The sequence below is a fragment of the Dendrobates tinctorius genome, unplaced genomic scaffold, assembly GCF_039654945.1.
Source record: "Dendrobates tinctorius isolate UK_male_01 unplaced genomic scaffold, ASM3965494v1 ptg000035l, whole genome shotgun sequence".
NCBI lineage: Eukaryota > Metazoa > Chordata > Amphibia > Anura > Dendrobatidae > Dendrobates > Dendrobates tinctorius.
The window spans coordinates 71,474,338-71,489,663 of NW_027361703.1; the positions used below are offsets into that span (position 1 = coordinate 71,474,338).

Consider the following 15,326-nt stretch of genomic DNA (forward strand, 5'->3'; position numbering starts at 1 on the left):
ATAGCTAATTATATTCTGTCATATTCTATTGAGCTGCATTGGTTGGAGATGATGTAGAAAACATGTCTAATTATTACAGCTTAGGCAGGCAGAATTGGAAGCCGCTCGGTTAGCAAAGGAGAAGGAAGAGGAAGAGGCTCGCCAGCAAGCACTTGTCCTGAAAAAAGAAAAAGAGATACAGAAGAAAGCAATAAAGAAGGAACGTCAGCGGCTACGCACTACATGCAAGGTTGGTAAAACAAGGGGGGAGGGAGGATTTTTCAAGTCCAATTGGAGTAAAGTGTGCTGAATTTTATATTCAGTCAATCTGAATACTGTATGATTTTTATAGCTAGGATAGTGCTTATAAACATTCATATTACTAATCCCACTTTAAAAGTGTATTCACTAGTACTTGAATGTGGTGTGGCCCAACTCTCATAAGTCCCCCCCCCCCCCCCCCTCTATTAGGACACATGGTAAAAGCTGTAAAACTCGGGGTTCCCTTCTATAAGCCCCAGCAGAGAGCCACTAATATATCATTTCCCCCTGAAGCAGTAGAAATGTGTCCCCAGCACTAATATCCGATCTCTTCAGAAGCTGGACCCATTGTATTCAACACCTTTAAAATACTCTGTAGATGGAAGCTTCTATTGCTGATGGGAGGATATGAGAGAGATAAGCAGAGAGGACCGCAAACATGGTGTTGAAAATAAACTGTGACCTAAAAAAATGTACATTCTGATTGCATTATATAATTTCTACCTCTTAAGAATGATAGCAGACTACTTTTCCACTTTTAAAATGAAAAACATAGTGCAATGACATTGAAAACCACGTCATAATGTGACAAACCCCAAAATCACACCATGCTTACACACTTCATATAAAATATATGGTACAATAAAGAAATGTATGCTATTTTTACTTACAGTAGCTATTTTTAATATATTTTGTTTTTTTTTATACTACAGAATTGGAATTACTTCTCTGAAAATGAGGCGGACAGTGTGAAAATGATGGAAGAAGTAGAAAAATTGTGTGATCGACTTGAACTAATTAGGTATGTTTTTTTTCTTCCAAAAAGTGAAAGAAATGGAATACAAGTACTAGCCACTAAACAGACAAAACTAACATAGAACTTTTCCTTTCACCTCTCCAAACAAACCTATTTCATTCAATACCCTCATTGTCACACTATCCAAGAATCCTAAACGTCTTTGACACTTTACATTTCCTCCACAATCCAAGAGTTCAGGCAGGCTCCATCCACTGATCTCAATGCTAACAATCTGGCCAATTACTTCAAAGAAAAAATTGACCATATCCAACACGAAACTTTCTCTCAATCTCCTCGTACCACGCACTTTCCTCCCTTCCCCTCTGCATCTAGCTCACTCTCTGTCCTTGAACCAGTCACGGAAGCAGAAGTGATCAGGCTCCTTGCAACTTCTCGCCCTACTACTTACACCAGTGACCCTATTCCCTCACATCTTCTGTCCTTTTCTCCAGCTGTCACCACTCACCTAACATATTCAGTCTCTCTCTTCCGGTATCTTTCCCGTCTCATTTAAACATGCCAGCGTACATCCATTACTTAAGAAACCATCCCTCGACCTAAACTGTGTTGCTAACTGTAGACTGGTCTCTAATCTTCCCTTCATCTCTAAACTGGAAAGCTTGGTCCACTCCCATCTAAACTATCTCTCTTCTTGACCCTCTACAATCTGGTTTCCACTCTTTTCACTGTTCTGAAACTGCCCTCACTAAAGTCTCTAATGATCTATTAACAGTTAAATTTAATGGTTACTACTTGCAGATTCTCCTGGATCTCTCTGCAGCATTCAATACTATGGATCACCAGCTCCTCATTACTATGCTTCTCTCTATCTGCCTCAAGGACACTGTTTTCTCCTAGTTCTTTTCCTACCACTCTGACCGCTCCTTCACTGTATCTTTTGCTGGCTACTTTTCCCCTGTCGTGGTTCCTCAAGGATCAGACCTAGGCCCTCTCCTGTTCTCCATGTATACTACCCCAATTGGGCAAACAATCAGTAGATTTGTTTTTCAGTACCATCTCTACACTGATGACACCCAATTATACACCTCTACTCCTGACCTCACGCCTGCATTATTACAAAAACAGGATTTTTGGTTGGATGCCGTAAAGTCTGTTTCTCAGAGCCTTCATTGGAGGACACAGGAGCCATGGGTGTTTGCTGCTGCCACTAGGAGGCTGCCACTATGCACAAAAAAAGTTAGCTCCTACTCTGCAGTGTACACCCCACTGACTTGGCACTAGGCTACTCAGTGAGAAAGCAGTAGGAGAAAACAAGATCAAGGAACAGACAGACAACTCAAACCAGAACAATAGAACACAAGAGAAAAAACAAGAGTTGTTAAACATGGGAGGTTGCTGTGTCTCCCAGTGAAGGCTACGAGAAACAGATTTTACGGTAAGCAACCAAAAATCCTGTTTTCTCTATCGCCTTATTTGGGGGACACAGGCACCATGGGATGTCCCAAAGCAGTCCCTAGGGAGGGAATATGAAGCTTCATTGAAGCTTCATTCAGGTTCGGAGAACTCACCACTGCCGCCTGCAAGATTCTTCTGCCTAGGCTGGCGTCCGCTGAAGCGTAGGTATGGACCTTATAAAATTTGGCGAACGTGTGGATGGAAGACCAAGTTGCCGATTTGCAAAGCTGTAGGGTGGAAGCCCTATGGTGCACCCCCCCAGGAGGCACCCACTGCCCGGGTAGAGTGAGCCCTGATCCCAGGGGGAGGCACTCTGTTCTTGACCCGGTAAGCCTCCAAGATAGCTGTTCTGATCCAGCGAGCAATCGTAGCCTTAGAGGCCGGAAGACCTCTTCGAGCACCATCAGGAATGACGAAAAGAGAGTCTGTCTTCCTAAAGGGGGCGGTCCTGCCAAGATAGACCCTCACCACTCTGACCAGGTCTAGCTTGTTCAAAGAACACTCCAGAGGATAAGCCGGAGCCGGACAAAAGGAAGGGAGGACCTCCTCATTTAGGTGGAAGGCAGACACCTTGGAAAGGAAGGAAGGAGGAAGCTGCTAAACCACCTTATCCTGGTGCAGAACCAAAAAAAGGGAGGATGACAGGAAAGGGCCGCCAACTCCGAACCGCGCCTAATGGAAGTGATGGTCACCAGAAATGCCAAGATAAAGACCGGGAAACCTCTGGGAGCGGTTCAAAGGGAGGGCTTCTTGGAGCCTCCAGAACTAGATTGAGGTCCCAGGGGTCCACCAGTGTCCTGTATGGGGGAGCCGCATGCGCAACCCCCTGAAGAAAGGTTCTGACCTGAGAACGGGAGGATAGATTCTTCTGGAAAAGGATGGAAAGTGCTGACACCTGACCCTTTAAGGAACTGAGGGCCAAACCAGTGTCCAATCCCATCTGGAGAAAGGCCAAGACGGAAGGCAGAGAAAAAGACATAAGCAGAATGCGTTGAGACTCACACCAGCGGAAATAGGCTTTCCAGGTGCGATAATAGACCCTGGAAGACGACTGTTTCCTAGCCTGGATCATAGTGAGAATCACCCAATCTGAAAGACCGGACGCTCTTAGTACTGCAGTTTCAACAGCCACGTTGTTGAATTGAGCGACCGAGAATTCTGGTGGCAGATCAGACCTTGGGATAGGAGATCTGGTCTGTCTGGTAGCCTCCAGGGGGCGTCCGCTAGAAGATTGATAATGTCCTCAAACTGAGACTTTCTGGGCCAGTCCGGCGCAATGAGAATGACCTGCACTCCCTTCAGCTTGATCTTCAATAGCCTGGGAAGAAGGGGGAGGGGAGTAAACAGATAGGAAAGCGCAAACTGGGACCAGGGAATGGCCAGAGCGTCGGCGCCCACCGCGAGTGGGTCGCGGGACCTTCCTGTTCTGTCGGGACGGCATGAGGTCCACGTCCGGAGTCCCCCATCGAATGCAGATCTGATGGAAGATCTCCTGATGTAGGGACCATTCTCCTGCCGTGAGACCCTTGCGACTGAGAAAATCGGTGGCCCGGTTGTCCACGCCGGGAATATGCACTGCGGATATCACCGGAACCGTCGACTCTGCCCAGAGAATAATCTTGGTTACCTCGGCCATTGCCGTGGAACTCGGTCCCTCCCTGGTGATTGACATATGCCACTCTCTAAAAAGCGTTCGGCTTCCTTCCTTCCGCTCAGCCATGAGAGTTCTAGGAATGATGGTGGCAGCGTCGGAGGCGATCCCCTTTGCCCAATTCCACTCAAGACCTCTTCAGCGGGGTATCCTTTCACAGTGGAATAGGTCGTTTCTCTCCCTGGATCATCTATTTTGGCTCTCTTACCAAGTCAAACTATCTCTCAGATGGTGGCGGGACTCAACTCTCTTCCTCCAGGGCAGGTCCTTCCTTCCCATGCACTGGCAAGTGGTGACGATGGATGCCAGCCTTCTCGGCTGGGCCTGGGGAGCAGTATTCCGTCAGCTTACGGTCCAAGGACGTTGGTCGGTGGAGGAATCCTCTCTGCCGATCAACATCCAAGAGCCATTCTTTTGTACCTACACTGGGAAACGCTTCTCAAGGGCCTGCCAATCCGAGTTCAGATGGAAAATACCACTGCATGTGTGGTTCTACCATTACTCCCCAGCAACATTTCCGCTGTCTTGGGGTCATACTTGATTCAGATCTTTAATTCACCCCCCTACATCCAATCACTCTGTCGCTCATGTCATCTACACCTCAAAAATATTCTAGAATTCAACATTTTCTTACATTCGACTCTGCAAAATCTCTTACTGTTGCTCTTATTCATTCTCGTCTAGACTACTGTAACTCTGTACTAATCGGTCTTCCTCTTACTAAACCCTCTCCTCTCCAATGCATCCTGAGTGCAGCAGCCATGATCCTATTCCTCGCCAACCGTCACACGGATGCCTCTATTCTGTGCCAGTTGTTGCACTGGTTACCCATCTATTATAGAGTTCAATATAAACTTATAACTCTCACCTACAAAGCGCTCCATCCTTCAGCACCACCCCACATCTCCCTCGTCTCACGCTAACACCCTGCCATGCCCTCTGCTCTAGTGACCTAAGATTAACAGCCTCAAAAAGCCGAACCTCCCATTCCCTTCTCCAAGACTTCTCGTGAGCTGCGCCAATTCTTTGGAATGCATTACTCACGACAATTCGATTAATCCCCAATACCGAGTTTTAAGCGTGCTCCAAAAATGCAGTTTTTTTAAGACTGGCCTCTCGCCTCAACATACTTATCTAACCATCCCTGTTTTTCCCATACAAAATTTTCATCAAAACTAGGAACCTTGTATCATCTGTCCTCACACTCTAAATGCAGTTAATAGCCATTTACACATACTGGTTGGTTACCGGTTCATGCAGCATTACATTTGTGGCTGGACCATACAATACAAGCAATTGTTGCCATCTACCTTTTGTGTCTCCCCTATTTTTCCATAGATTGTGAGCTTGTAAGCAGGGCCCTCACTCCTCTTATCTGATTATTATTCTGTAATGTATTTGTCTGTACAAGTCCCCTCTAAAATGTAAAGTGCTGCGGAATATGTTGGCGCTATAGAATCTATTCTATTATTTCTAAACACTGTTTTTTGGTGAGTCCTTTGTATCCCCGTTCATACTGCACCCACACACACAAACGATACACCATTTGAAAGGTAAACTTGCCCCCCTTCAACAAGAAAATAGCCAAACAAACCACACATCCACAATTTGATCACAAAATACAATTTAAACATTCATTTTCATAAACCTGTAGTAAGGAGAAATGACCTGCAGGTGGCACCACAGTACCCCAAAGCTCACTACCAACACATTTGTAAACATGCCCTTCTTTTTCGACACACACGAGACACCATTTGAATGGTAAATTTGCTCCCCTCAGCAAGAAAACAGCCAAACAAACCACACATTCTCGATTTTTATCACTAAATTCAATTTATACATTCATTTTCATAAACCTGCAGAAAGACAATGACCTGCAGGTGGCACCTCAACCGGAAAACATTTTTTGGCCTCTACTTATCAAAAGAATTTATTGTATTATCAATCTACAGATATAAATACCTGTCTGTGATCATCAGCTCATGAAATATATTTACATTTGACCAGCTTGCTTTTTCTGAAATTGCCTCCGCCCCCGACGACCAGTGTGCGAAAATTTTGCACGGACCAAGCTAGTTAAAATTATTATATTATTAAAAGTTAATATGGAATATTTGCTTTTTTTTTTCTTTAAGTAAATGGCAATAGTGTTATTAGTTAACATTGTTTATATAAAAAAAAAAGTAAAGGCTAGCCCACCACATTAAGGTGACCCTACTCAGGACGGTCCTAACCTCTAGTATTAAAACCTTACCATATGTCAAATGCTGTTAATGTGAATAAGTGCGGAGCACGACTGAAACTCCCACTAATGGTCACCTAGTCATGGTGAGCTGTATATTTTAATGTCCAGCTATAAAAAAGGGGGCACTGTCCTTACTTGCACAGATTGCAAAATGTTTTTTGTTCTGTTTAGCGTTATGTTACTGAGCAAATGATGAATGCCTTTGTATGGTATGTAATTCTCATACTTAATGGTGGTTACCATGCTGTATATATTGACTTCTCTGGTGATTTCTTCTCTTAGTTTACAGTCTCTAAATGAGGCCCTTTCTGGAAGCTCAAAAGAAGAAAGTAAAAGTGCTGTGGAGAAGCAGGTATGTGGAAAAAACCCCATCTAGTACTAATTAATACAGATAGAACATATTATTATGGTATCATCGTAATGAGAAATACTACACTCAAAGCTGGTTGTAGCATTACGTGACATATATTCCAATGATTTGGTGACTATGTAAATTGTGAGCAGCAAAATCTTAACGTATGCTTTGGTGGAAAACAAAATACCTAAAGCTGTCTGTCCTTTAGATTGCAGAAGTAAATGCACAGATTAAGAGAGAGAAGGAGCAAGAGGAGGCCCGTATGAGGCAGTCCACAAGAGGGGCAGAGCAGTCTTCTTCTGGTGGAGGTGGTAGCAGCAAGTCTTGGTCAGAGGATGACCTGCAGCTACTGATAAAAGCTGTGAACCTATTTCCTGCTGGAACTAATGCCAGGTAACAGCACAGCTGTCAGAATACTAAAACTGAGCAGCAATCATTCTCGCCAATATTGTACTATGGCCACAAGTCAACTCTGGCATTATGTTTTGAATTTTTAGCTGAAGTTACAAATATGTGTGAAAATGGAAAATCTGAATAAAATATCACCCATTTATTTGAGTATATTGAATTTACTTCTAAACATTTCTTGGGTAAGTCTTTTACAATTGTCGTTTAATGTCTGACATGGGATCAGTCTGCAAAAAGTGGCTTGATGGATGTAGTTCAAGAAACCAAATTCTAGAATCCTAGAGACTACCCTTGTTTCTAGTGGATCAAAATACATTTCCTGCATATATTTCTTAGACATTAAATGGGTATTTTACAGACTTGTTTTCCGTCTCGTAGGCATTACGTACCCTCTGCATAATGATACATCGTGAAGTTAAGCTATTCCAATTCATTTTATTATGCAGGTGGGAAGTTATTGCCAATTATATGAACTTGCACTCTGTTTCTGGAATAAAAAGGACTGCAAAGGATGTAATAAATAAGGCCAAATCCCTACAAAAGCTGGGTAAGTCTTCTAATTGTCTTACTTGATATAGGATAGGTGATAAATCGTACCTTTGCGACCTCTGTAGTTTGATGGGGCAATAGTAGACTCGTGAGATCTGTATCCCATACTCTGTTGACATAGGCACATGGACTCCTCTGCATAGGCACTTGTGTCTGCCTGGTGTTTATCCCAAACATTGGGCTGGGGCTACAATATGTTAATGACACAAATCCACATATGACTTTATTACATCACAACATAATACAAGTGAATGGGGTCACATTGCGACAAAACTAGTTGGGTTTTTTGCAATGATATCCTGTGGGATCACAATGTGGCCTCATTCACCTGCACTATTGTGATGTAGCAACTAGAGATGGGCGAACCCGAACATTAAAGTTTGGCGTCCGTATCGAACACCTACTGTTCAGGCACGGACACCGAACACGACTTCTTCAAGGAAGTCCGTGTTACTGTTTGGGTTCGGCTGCACGAACATCGGGTGTTTGCCATGTTGTCAGTTGTTTGGCAAACACCGCTTCTGATTGGCGGGGATGATTTCACCGCCGGTCAGTGAGCCGCCGTTCCCACGCTGTCACAAGACACCATGAGCGCTCAGCTGTGATCAGAGGTAAAATGTAAACCCCAGAATGCTGTGGATAAGCCCTTGATGGCTGTGGCCGCAGTTGATAGGCCGAAAATTAGGTGACAGATTCCCTTTAAAATCCACTCCACTATGCTGTAACATCTGGACGCTGTGGATTGGATGCTGCGGCTGTACACAGCGTCCAATCCGCAGCAAATCCTGATGTAATCCGGACAGTGGAAACATACCCTTAGTGATTTTTACACTGAGCATTGCTCAAATTTTGTAAGATTCATAAACTATGTCAGTTTGAAGAAAATGTCGCAAAAACCGTCAGTGAATACCAGAACAAAATAAAAAACGTAAAGAAAAAACACATAATGACCCAAAGTTTTAATTTGCTGGGGACAGAATATTGTTACCCCCAAACACTAGTGAGATTACCGGAATACATAAATTACGTGTCTGCTGAAGATTAACATTAATTTACTTTTACTGCAGATCCTCAGCAAAAGGACGACATTAATAAGAAAGCTTTTGATAAATTCAAGAAGGAACATAAAGTTGTAGCTCAGTCTGTAGACAATGCTATTCCATCTGAGCGGTTTGAAGGTAAGTCACTGACTGGCCAAAGGTACAGGCCGATACAGTTTAAGGGAGCCTGTAAACTTCATTTTCCATAGTCATCCAGAAGTATTGCTTTATAGGTCAATATGCCATAATTCCTACGATACCTCCTTAGTCCAGATCTCGATGCACATTTGGCTGCAACTGCTGCCAACATAGCTCTCCATTTGCAACCAGATATAAAGACTGCTTGAAATTGCACATATTCCCACCTTGCCAAAGACTACTTGAAATCTTATAAATCCCCCACACCACCTACTATCGCTTCTGACGTGGTGGAGGCAGGTAGCGTTATATAAAGGAAGGTGCACAGGCCAGTAGTCACTTTTGTTGCTGATGTGAGCTGTCATTCAAAGCATTCCCCAGCAGTCAGAAAACTGGGATGCAGTGTACTGCTGAAGATGGAATTTAATGCTCATTGGAATTGGAAGTTGAGACTATACATTCATAAAGAAATTGTCACCTAATTTTTAAGTTAAAAAGCTGATATTCAGTGTTAATAAAATGTGTAATATGAGAAGAGATGTGACTGAAAAATACCTTCTGCAATTTTGCATATTAGAGGTTTTCTATCTGGGAGCATAGATGTTCATTTAAGGTTAACGAAGTCTAATTCCAATCCTGACATGTAAGATTGATGTGTATGGAAGGGGGCATGAATCAAGTTACAGTACAGCAGATGGCATAGGGGCAGGATTCAGATCTTTGTCAATATGAAGGGTTTGGAGATGAGACAAAACGCATATAATGTACATTTATTCAGAAAATTTTATAGGCTGGAATATCCCTTTTAAATGATATGGATGTCTTTGGGCACTTTTTTTTGGCAGTTTGTATTCTTTAGCAGAAAGTTTTTGTCTGTCCCCTATAATTTGTCCATATTCTTTAAATTTTTCACTCTGTTTCACTGCAGCCATTTGGTAAATTCAAAAAAGTTCATTTTGTCTCATTATTGTACACTCTGCACCCCATCTTGACTGAAAAGAACCAGAAATGTAGACATTTTTGCAAATTTATTAAAAAAGAAAAACTGAAATATCACATGGTCATAAGTATTCAGACCCTTTGCTCAGTACTGAGTAGAAGCACCCTTTTGAGCTAGTAGCCATGAGTCTTCTTGGGAATGTTGCCACAAGTTTTTCTCACCTGGATTTGGGGATCTTCTCCAGTTCCGTCAGGTTGGATGGTGAATGTTGGTGGACAGCCATTTTCAGGTCTCTCCAGAGATGCTCAATAGGGTTTAGGTCAGGGCTCTGGCTGGGCCAGTCAAGAATGGTCACAGAGTTGTTCTGAAGCCACTCCTATCACCTTCCAACAAGACAATGACATTGTCTTGTTGGAAGGTGATATTTATGAGCGGGGGCCCTATTTTGCCAATCAAGCTTATAGTATATTATTAAGCAAATTGGGATATAAAACTTAACCTTTATTTATACAGATAAAATCTGAAAAGTAAAAGAGCCACCTTGTACAGCACTAATGCTGCACTCTGTCAAGGTGGCTCTTTTATTTAGGGTACCTTCCACCGCAGAAATAATCTTTATTTAAAATTGGTCAAGCATACCTGATATTTGACAGGGAGGCAGGTCTTTCCCCATCTGACTGAGACGCCTCACATTCGTCACTCATGTCTTCCTGCGTTGTTTGCTCCGCCTCTTCATTTTTCTTTTCAAATCCTGGCGCCTGCGCTGTAGTATGCATTCTGGGGCATGTGCAGTGACCGCTTCCTGGCCTTCCTATCGCGCCTGCATGGACGTGCGGCCAGAGATCCCGCCCCGCAGTCGTTTATGATTTATTCACACTGCGGGGCTGGGAATCTTGGGCATGAGAGCCGCAGATAACTACTGCGCATGCCCAAGATTCCCAGCTCCGCAGTGTGAATAAATCATAAGCGACTGCGGGGCGGGATCTCTGGCCGCGCGATAGGAAGGCCAGGAAGTTATGAGAGAGGACAGGCAGCGGTCACTGCGCATGCCCCAGAATACATACTACAGCGCAAGCGCCAGGATTTGAAAAGAAAAATGAAGAGGCGGAGCAAACAACGCAGGAAGACATGAGTGATGGATGTGAGGCGTCTAGGTCAAATGGGGAAAGACCTGCCCCCTGTCAAATATCAGGTATGTCTGAACAATTTTAAAAAAGAATTGACAGAATGCAGTATTAGTGCTGCACAAGGTGGCTCTTTTACTTAAAATTGCATGGAGGGGGTGACAAGTTCCCTTTAACAGAGCTACAGTGCCTTGCGAAAGTATTCGGCCCCCTGGAACTTTAACCTTTTCCCACATATCATGCTTCACACATAAAGATACCAAATGTACATTACTCTGTCGCCTAATTGGGGGACACCGAACTGTGGGTGTTATGCTGCTGTCCACTAGGAGGCGACACTATGCAAAATCTGAAAAAGATTAACTTTGGCTCTGCAGTATACACCCCTGGATGGCGTCAGCCTTCTCCAGTTTTTGCTTAGTGTCGCAAGGAGGCACACCTAAGATTTTTTTTTTTAATCCGTTTTTCTTTATCGCCTTATTGGGGGACACAGATTACCATGGGTGTATGCTGCTGCTGCTAGGAGGCTGACACTATGCAAAACAAGAAAATTAGCTCCTCCCCGGCAGTATACACCCACCGACAGGCACCGAGCACCTCAGTTTGTGCTTAGTGTCTGTAGGAGGCGGACCGGGATCTCCCCAGATCCGCTCTTATTAATATTCCTTTTTTCTTTTAGGTTTCCAGTTGAACCTTTTAATCTTTTCGCTTTATTTTTCAGGTTCTCCGTCAGGAAACAGGGTGTAGCTTCACCCTGATTTCCCATATCAGGCGGCTGAGCGAGCAGTGTGGTGTCATCCACATCGCACCTCTCAGTTCCGCAGGCAGGACTTTGGCCCTATCACCTTCCGGTGCTAGGGGCTGTGGACCGGTGGCTGGTCCTTGCCAATTCCCCTCCTCACCCCTCTCTCTGGACAGGGCTGAGAGGAAGACGGCGGTCGCAGGAGGTCTACGCCGTCTTCTGCAAGATGTGGGCATAGAGGATCTTCTCCAGTGGCTTTCACCATGGGCCCGTGACAGCCTCTTCAGGGACGTCAGGTAAGTGCCTGTACGATCCCTCCAGGCCCCACATCATACCCAGCCTGCCTGCCTCTGCATAACTAGATGCCCAGATTTGAATCTCCCACCCCTTCTCCTCTGCATGCCGCGCGCCGACCTCTCAGCCGCGCGTCTCCCTTCCGGTGAGCTTCCAGGGGACAGGTCAGTGAGCATAGGGGGAGTCGTCCGCCCTCAGCGCAGTATCCTACCAGCGCTTATATCGCCCCCCGGAGTGGTTTCATCGGTTCAGGCAGTGCGGGGCTGCAGCGTCCGGAGTCCATGTCAGTTTCACTTTCGCTTTCGTTCAGGCGCCTCAGCGCGCTCCTCCTCTGTTCTGAGCGCGCTTTACTGCGCGCCCTTTTCTACCCCATCGCAGGGCTCCTTTCACTTTGTTACTCCAGCCTCCTCCGCTTTTCTCCAATCGCGGCACAGCTGCAAAGCTCCGCCCCTTCCTTATCGGGTGTTTCCTGGTTCCTCATCTCTCTTCCTGCGCTGTTTGGGGGACACTTCAGCATTCGGCTGCTCATCTGAATCTGGGTAGGCTCTACACTGTGGCGCTAATTAGCTCCCCTCTGCAGTTTTCTCACGACCTATTGCGGTCTCTCAACGCATTTTTACTTATGCCCAATCCTTCAAGGGATCTCTGCTTCAGGCCCACCGCTACTGATTACGCCTGTGTGCGCTGTAAAAAGAAGTGGGCTTCGGGTCGCCCGTCCCCCTTTTGCCCGTCCTGCAGTCCTTCCGCAATGTCTGCATCCCAGGAGCACGCAGAGTCCCGGGCTGAGGACGCTCAACCTCCCCCGGAGTGGGCCATTGTAATGTCTCAGTCGGTCTCGGACTTGACTAAGGTTTCCCAGTCGCTGGTCCAGGTCTTGGAACGACTTCCACAGCTGTCTACTGCCACCTGCGCGCCGACCGCCTCTCAGGGTGAGTCGTCCGCTCCTGACCACGACCTTCCGAGAGACAGACAAAGCAGGAGCTCTAGGAAGCGGGATCTGTCTACCTCGTCCTCTAGCTCGCAGGGTCCCTCTGAGCCTGTCAGGTTGCATTCTCCTTCCTCCGAGGGCGACTCCAGGTCTGGCGATGACTCTCAATCGGAATCGAGTTCAAAAGCAGACAATGTTTCTAAAACGCGGGACATGGTCGATAGTCTCATTTCGTCTATTTTTCAAACCCTTAAAATTAAGCAGGACAAGGCTCCCCCTCAGGAATGCTCTGTACTCCTTAAACGAGCAAGACCTCCGTCTCGGACCTTTCCCAATCACAAAGATTTCAATACTACTTTGGCCAAACACTGGGAGCGCCCTGAGCAACGTTTCTCAGGCCGCAAGTACTTAGACGTGCTGTACTCCTTTGAGGCAGACCTGCTCACAAAATGGGCCAAGGCTCCTGAGGTGGATCCCCCCGGTTTCCCGGATAGCCTCCAAAACGGTGCTATCTCTACCAGATGGGGCATCGCTTAAAGATCCTACGGACAGGCAGATCGAATCTCTGGCTAAGTCAATTTTTGAGGCATCCAGCGCCTCTCTCTGTCCTATTTTCGCATCAGCCTGGGTAATGAAAGTCATATCCGCTTGGGCAAAAATCCTTCGCAGGGGCATATTGGCAACAGCTCCTCAGGACGAGTTGGCAGATCTTGCAGATCAGATTAACCATGCGGGTAAATACCTTTTGGCCGCCTCCTTGGATGCAGCCGGGTGCGTGGCCAGGGCAAATAGCAACATAGTAGCTATTCGCCGAGTTCTTTGGCTAAAGTCATGGAATGCGGATACCACTTCAAAAAAGTCCCTTACTAATCTGCCATTCCACGGTTCTAGGCTCTTTGGAGCCAAGCTGGACCAGCTAATCTCCGATGCCACTGGCGGTAAAAGCACCTCTCTTCCCCAGTCTCGCCAACGACGTTTCCTTAATAGAAGGGGTTTTCGCCCGTTTAGGCCCTTTCGTCCCTTCTCGTCCACGGACAGATCTGGCCAGCAGGATCGCTCATCTGCCACTAGAGAGCGAGAACAGAAAAAGCCATCCTACAAACCAGCTCCCCACTGGAGATCTAGAGGACAATATTCCAGGGCTTCAGGCACCAGCTCCGGCAGGTTTTCTTCCAAGTGACGGGTCACCCCCACCTGGAAGTTCTTCCAGGGTGGGAGGCAGACTTTCCTTTTTCGTGGATGCTTGGCTGTCTGTTGTCGACGACGCTTGGGTCAGAGAAATCGTTGCATCCGGCTACAAGATCGAATTTGCTTCCCCCCGAACAGACGTTTTTTTCGGTCTCGGCCTCCGCGACAGCGGTCCCAGACTCCGGGGTTTCTCCAGGCCATTGCCTCCCTTCTTTCCACCGGAGTGATTGTTCCCGTTCCCTCAAACAAACGTTTTTCCGGGTTTTACTCGAATCTCTTCGTAGTCCCGAAGAAAGACGGCTCCCTTCGTCCAATTCTGGACCTCAAGTTGCTCAATCACCACGTGAAGATTCTTCATTTCAAAATGGAGTTTCTTCGGTCGGTGATTGCCTCCATGGAGCCCGGGGAATTCCTCTGCTCTGTGGACATTCGGGACGCCTACCTGCACATTCCGGTTTGTGTGCAACGTCAGAAGTATCTTCGTTTTGCGGTTCAGGGAGACCACTATCAGTTCACGGCTCTTCCTTTCGGCCTAGCTTCATGGCCATCCTTCGCTCCAGAGGGATTCTCATCATTCCTTATCTGGACGATCTTTTGATCAAGGGCTCGTCTCGTCAGGACTGCCTCCAGAGTCTTCAGATCACTCTGGACACTCTCGACCGCCTCGGTTGGCTAGTCAACAGGGAGAAGTCCATTCTGATCCCCATTCAGCGTCTGACCTTTCTGGGCATGGAATTCGACACGGAGCTAGCCCGAGTGTTTCTTCCGAGGGAAAAGATTGCGGCTCTTTCCAAAGGCATCAGAATTCTCAAGAGGCCAACTCCCATTCCCATTCGGTCCTGCATGAAGGTTCTGGGCAAAATGGTGGCTTCCATGGAAGCAGTGCCCTTTGCGCAGTTTCATCTTCGCCCCCTTCAGCTGTCTCTGCTTTCAGCCTGGGACAAGACCACGATGTCCTTGGACCGTCATATTCTGCTCCCTCTCAGAGTGAGGCAATCTCTCACTTGGTGGTTACTGCCAGCGTCAGTTCTCCAAGGGAGGTCCTTCCGCATCTGTGGCAAGTCATCACAACCGATGCCAGTCTTCTGGGATGGGGAGCCGTGTTCCATCAGAAAGCGGCCCAAGGACGCTGGAACCCACAGGAGACTCTCCTCTCAATCAATCTTCTGGATATCAGAGCAATATTCTGGAGATCAGAGCAATCTTCCTGGCCCTTCTTCACTGGCAGCTTCTCCTCTCCGGCAAGCCGGTCCGTATTCAGTCGGACAA

General features: G+C 46.3%; 1 protein-coding gene across 1 annotated transcript in view; it reads left to right on the forward strand.

Annotated features, from left to right (window-relative positions):
* DNAJC2 (DnaJ heat shock protein family (Hsp40) member C2) overlaps positions 1-15,326 on the forward strand; it is an 89,338-nt gene that overhangs the window by 55,595 nt on the left and 18,417 nt on the right. Inside the window, exons 10-15 of the mRNA XM_073573636.1 lie at positions 80-229; positions 954-1,042; positions 6,634-6,703; positions 6,915-7,099; positions 7,561-7,661; positions 8,731-8,841. Of these exons, the coding sequence (XP_073429737.1) occupies positions 80-229; positions 954-1,042; positions 6,634-6,703; positions 6,915-7,099; positions 7,561-7,661; positions 8,731-8,841 (706 nt within the window). The remainder of the gene's footprint in view (positions 1-79; positions 230-953; positions 1,043-6,633; positions 6,704-6,914; positions 7,100-7,560; positions 7,662-8,730; positions 8,842-15,326) is intronic.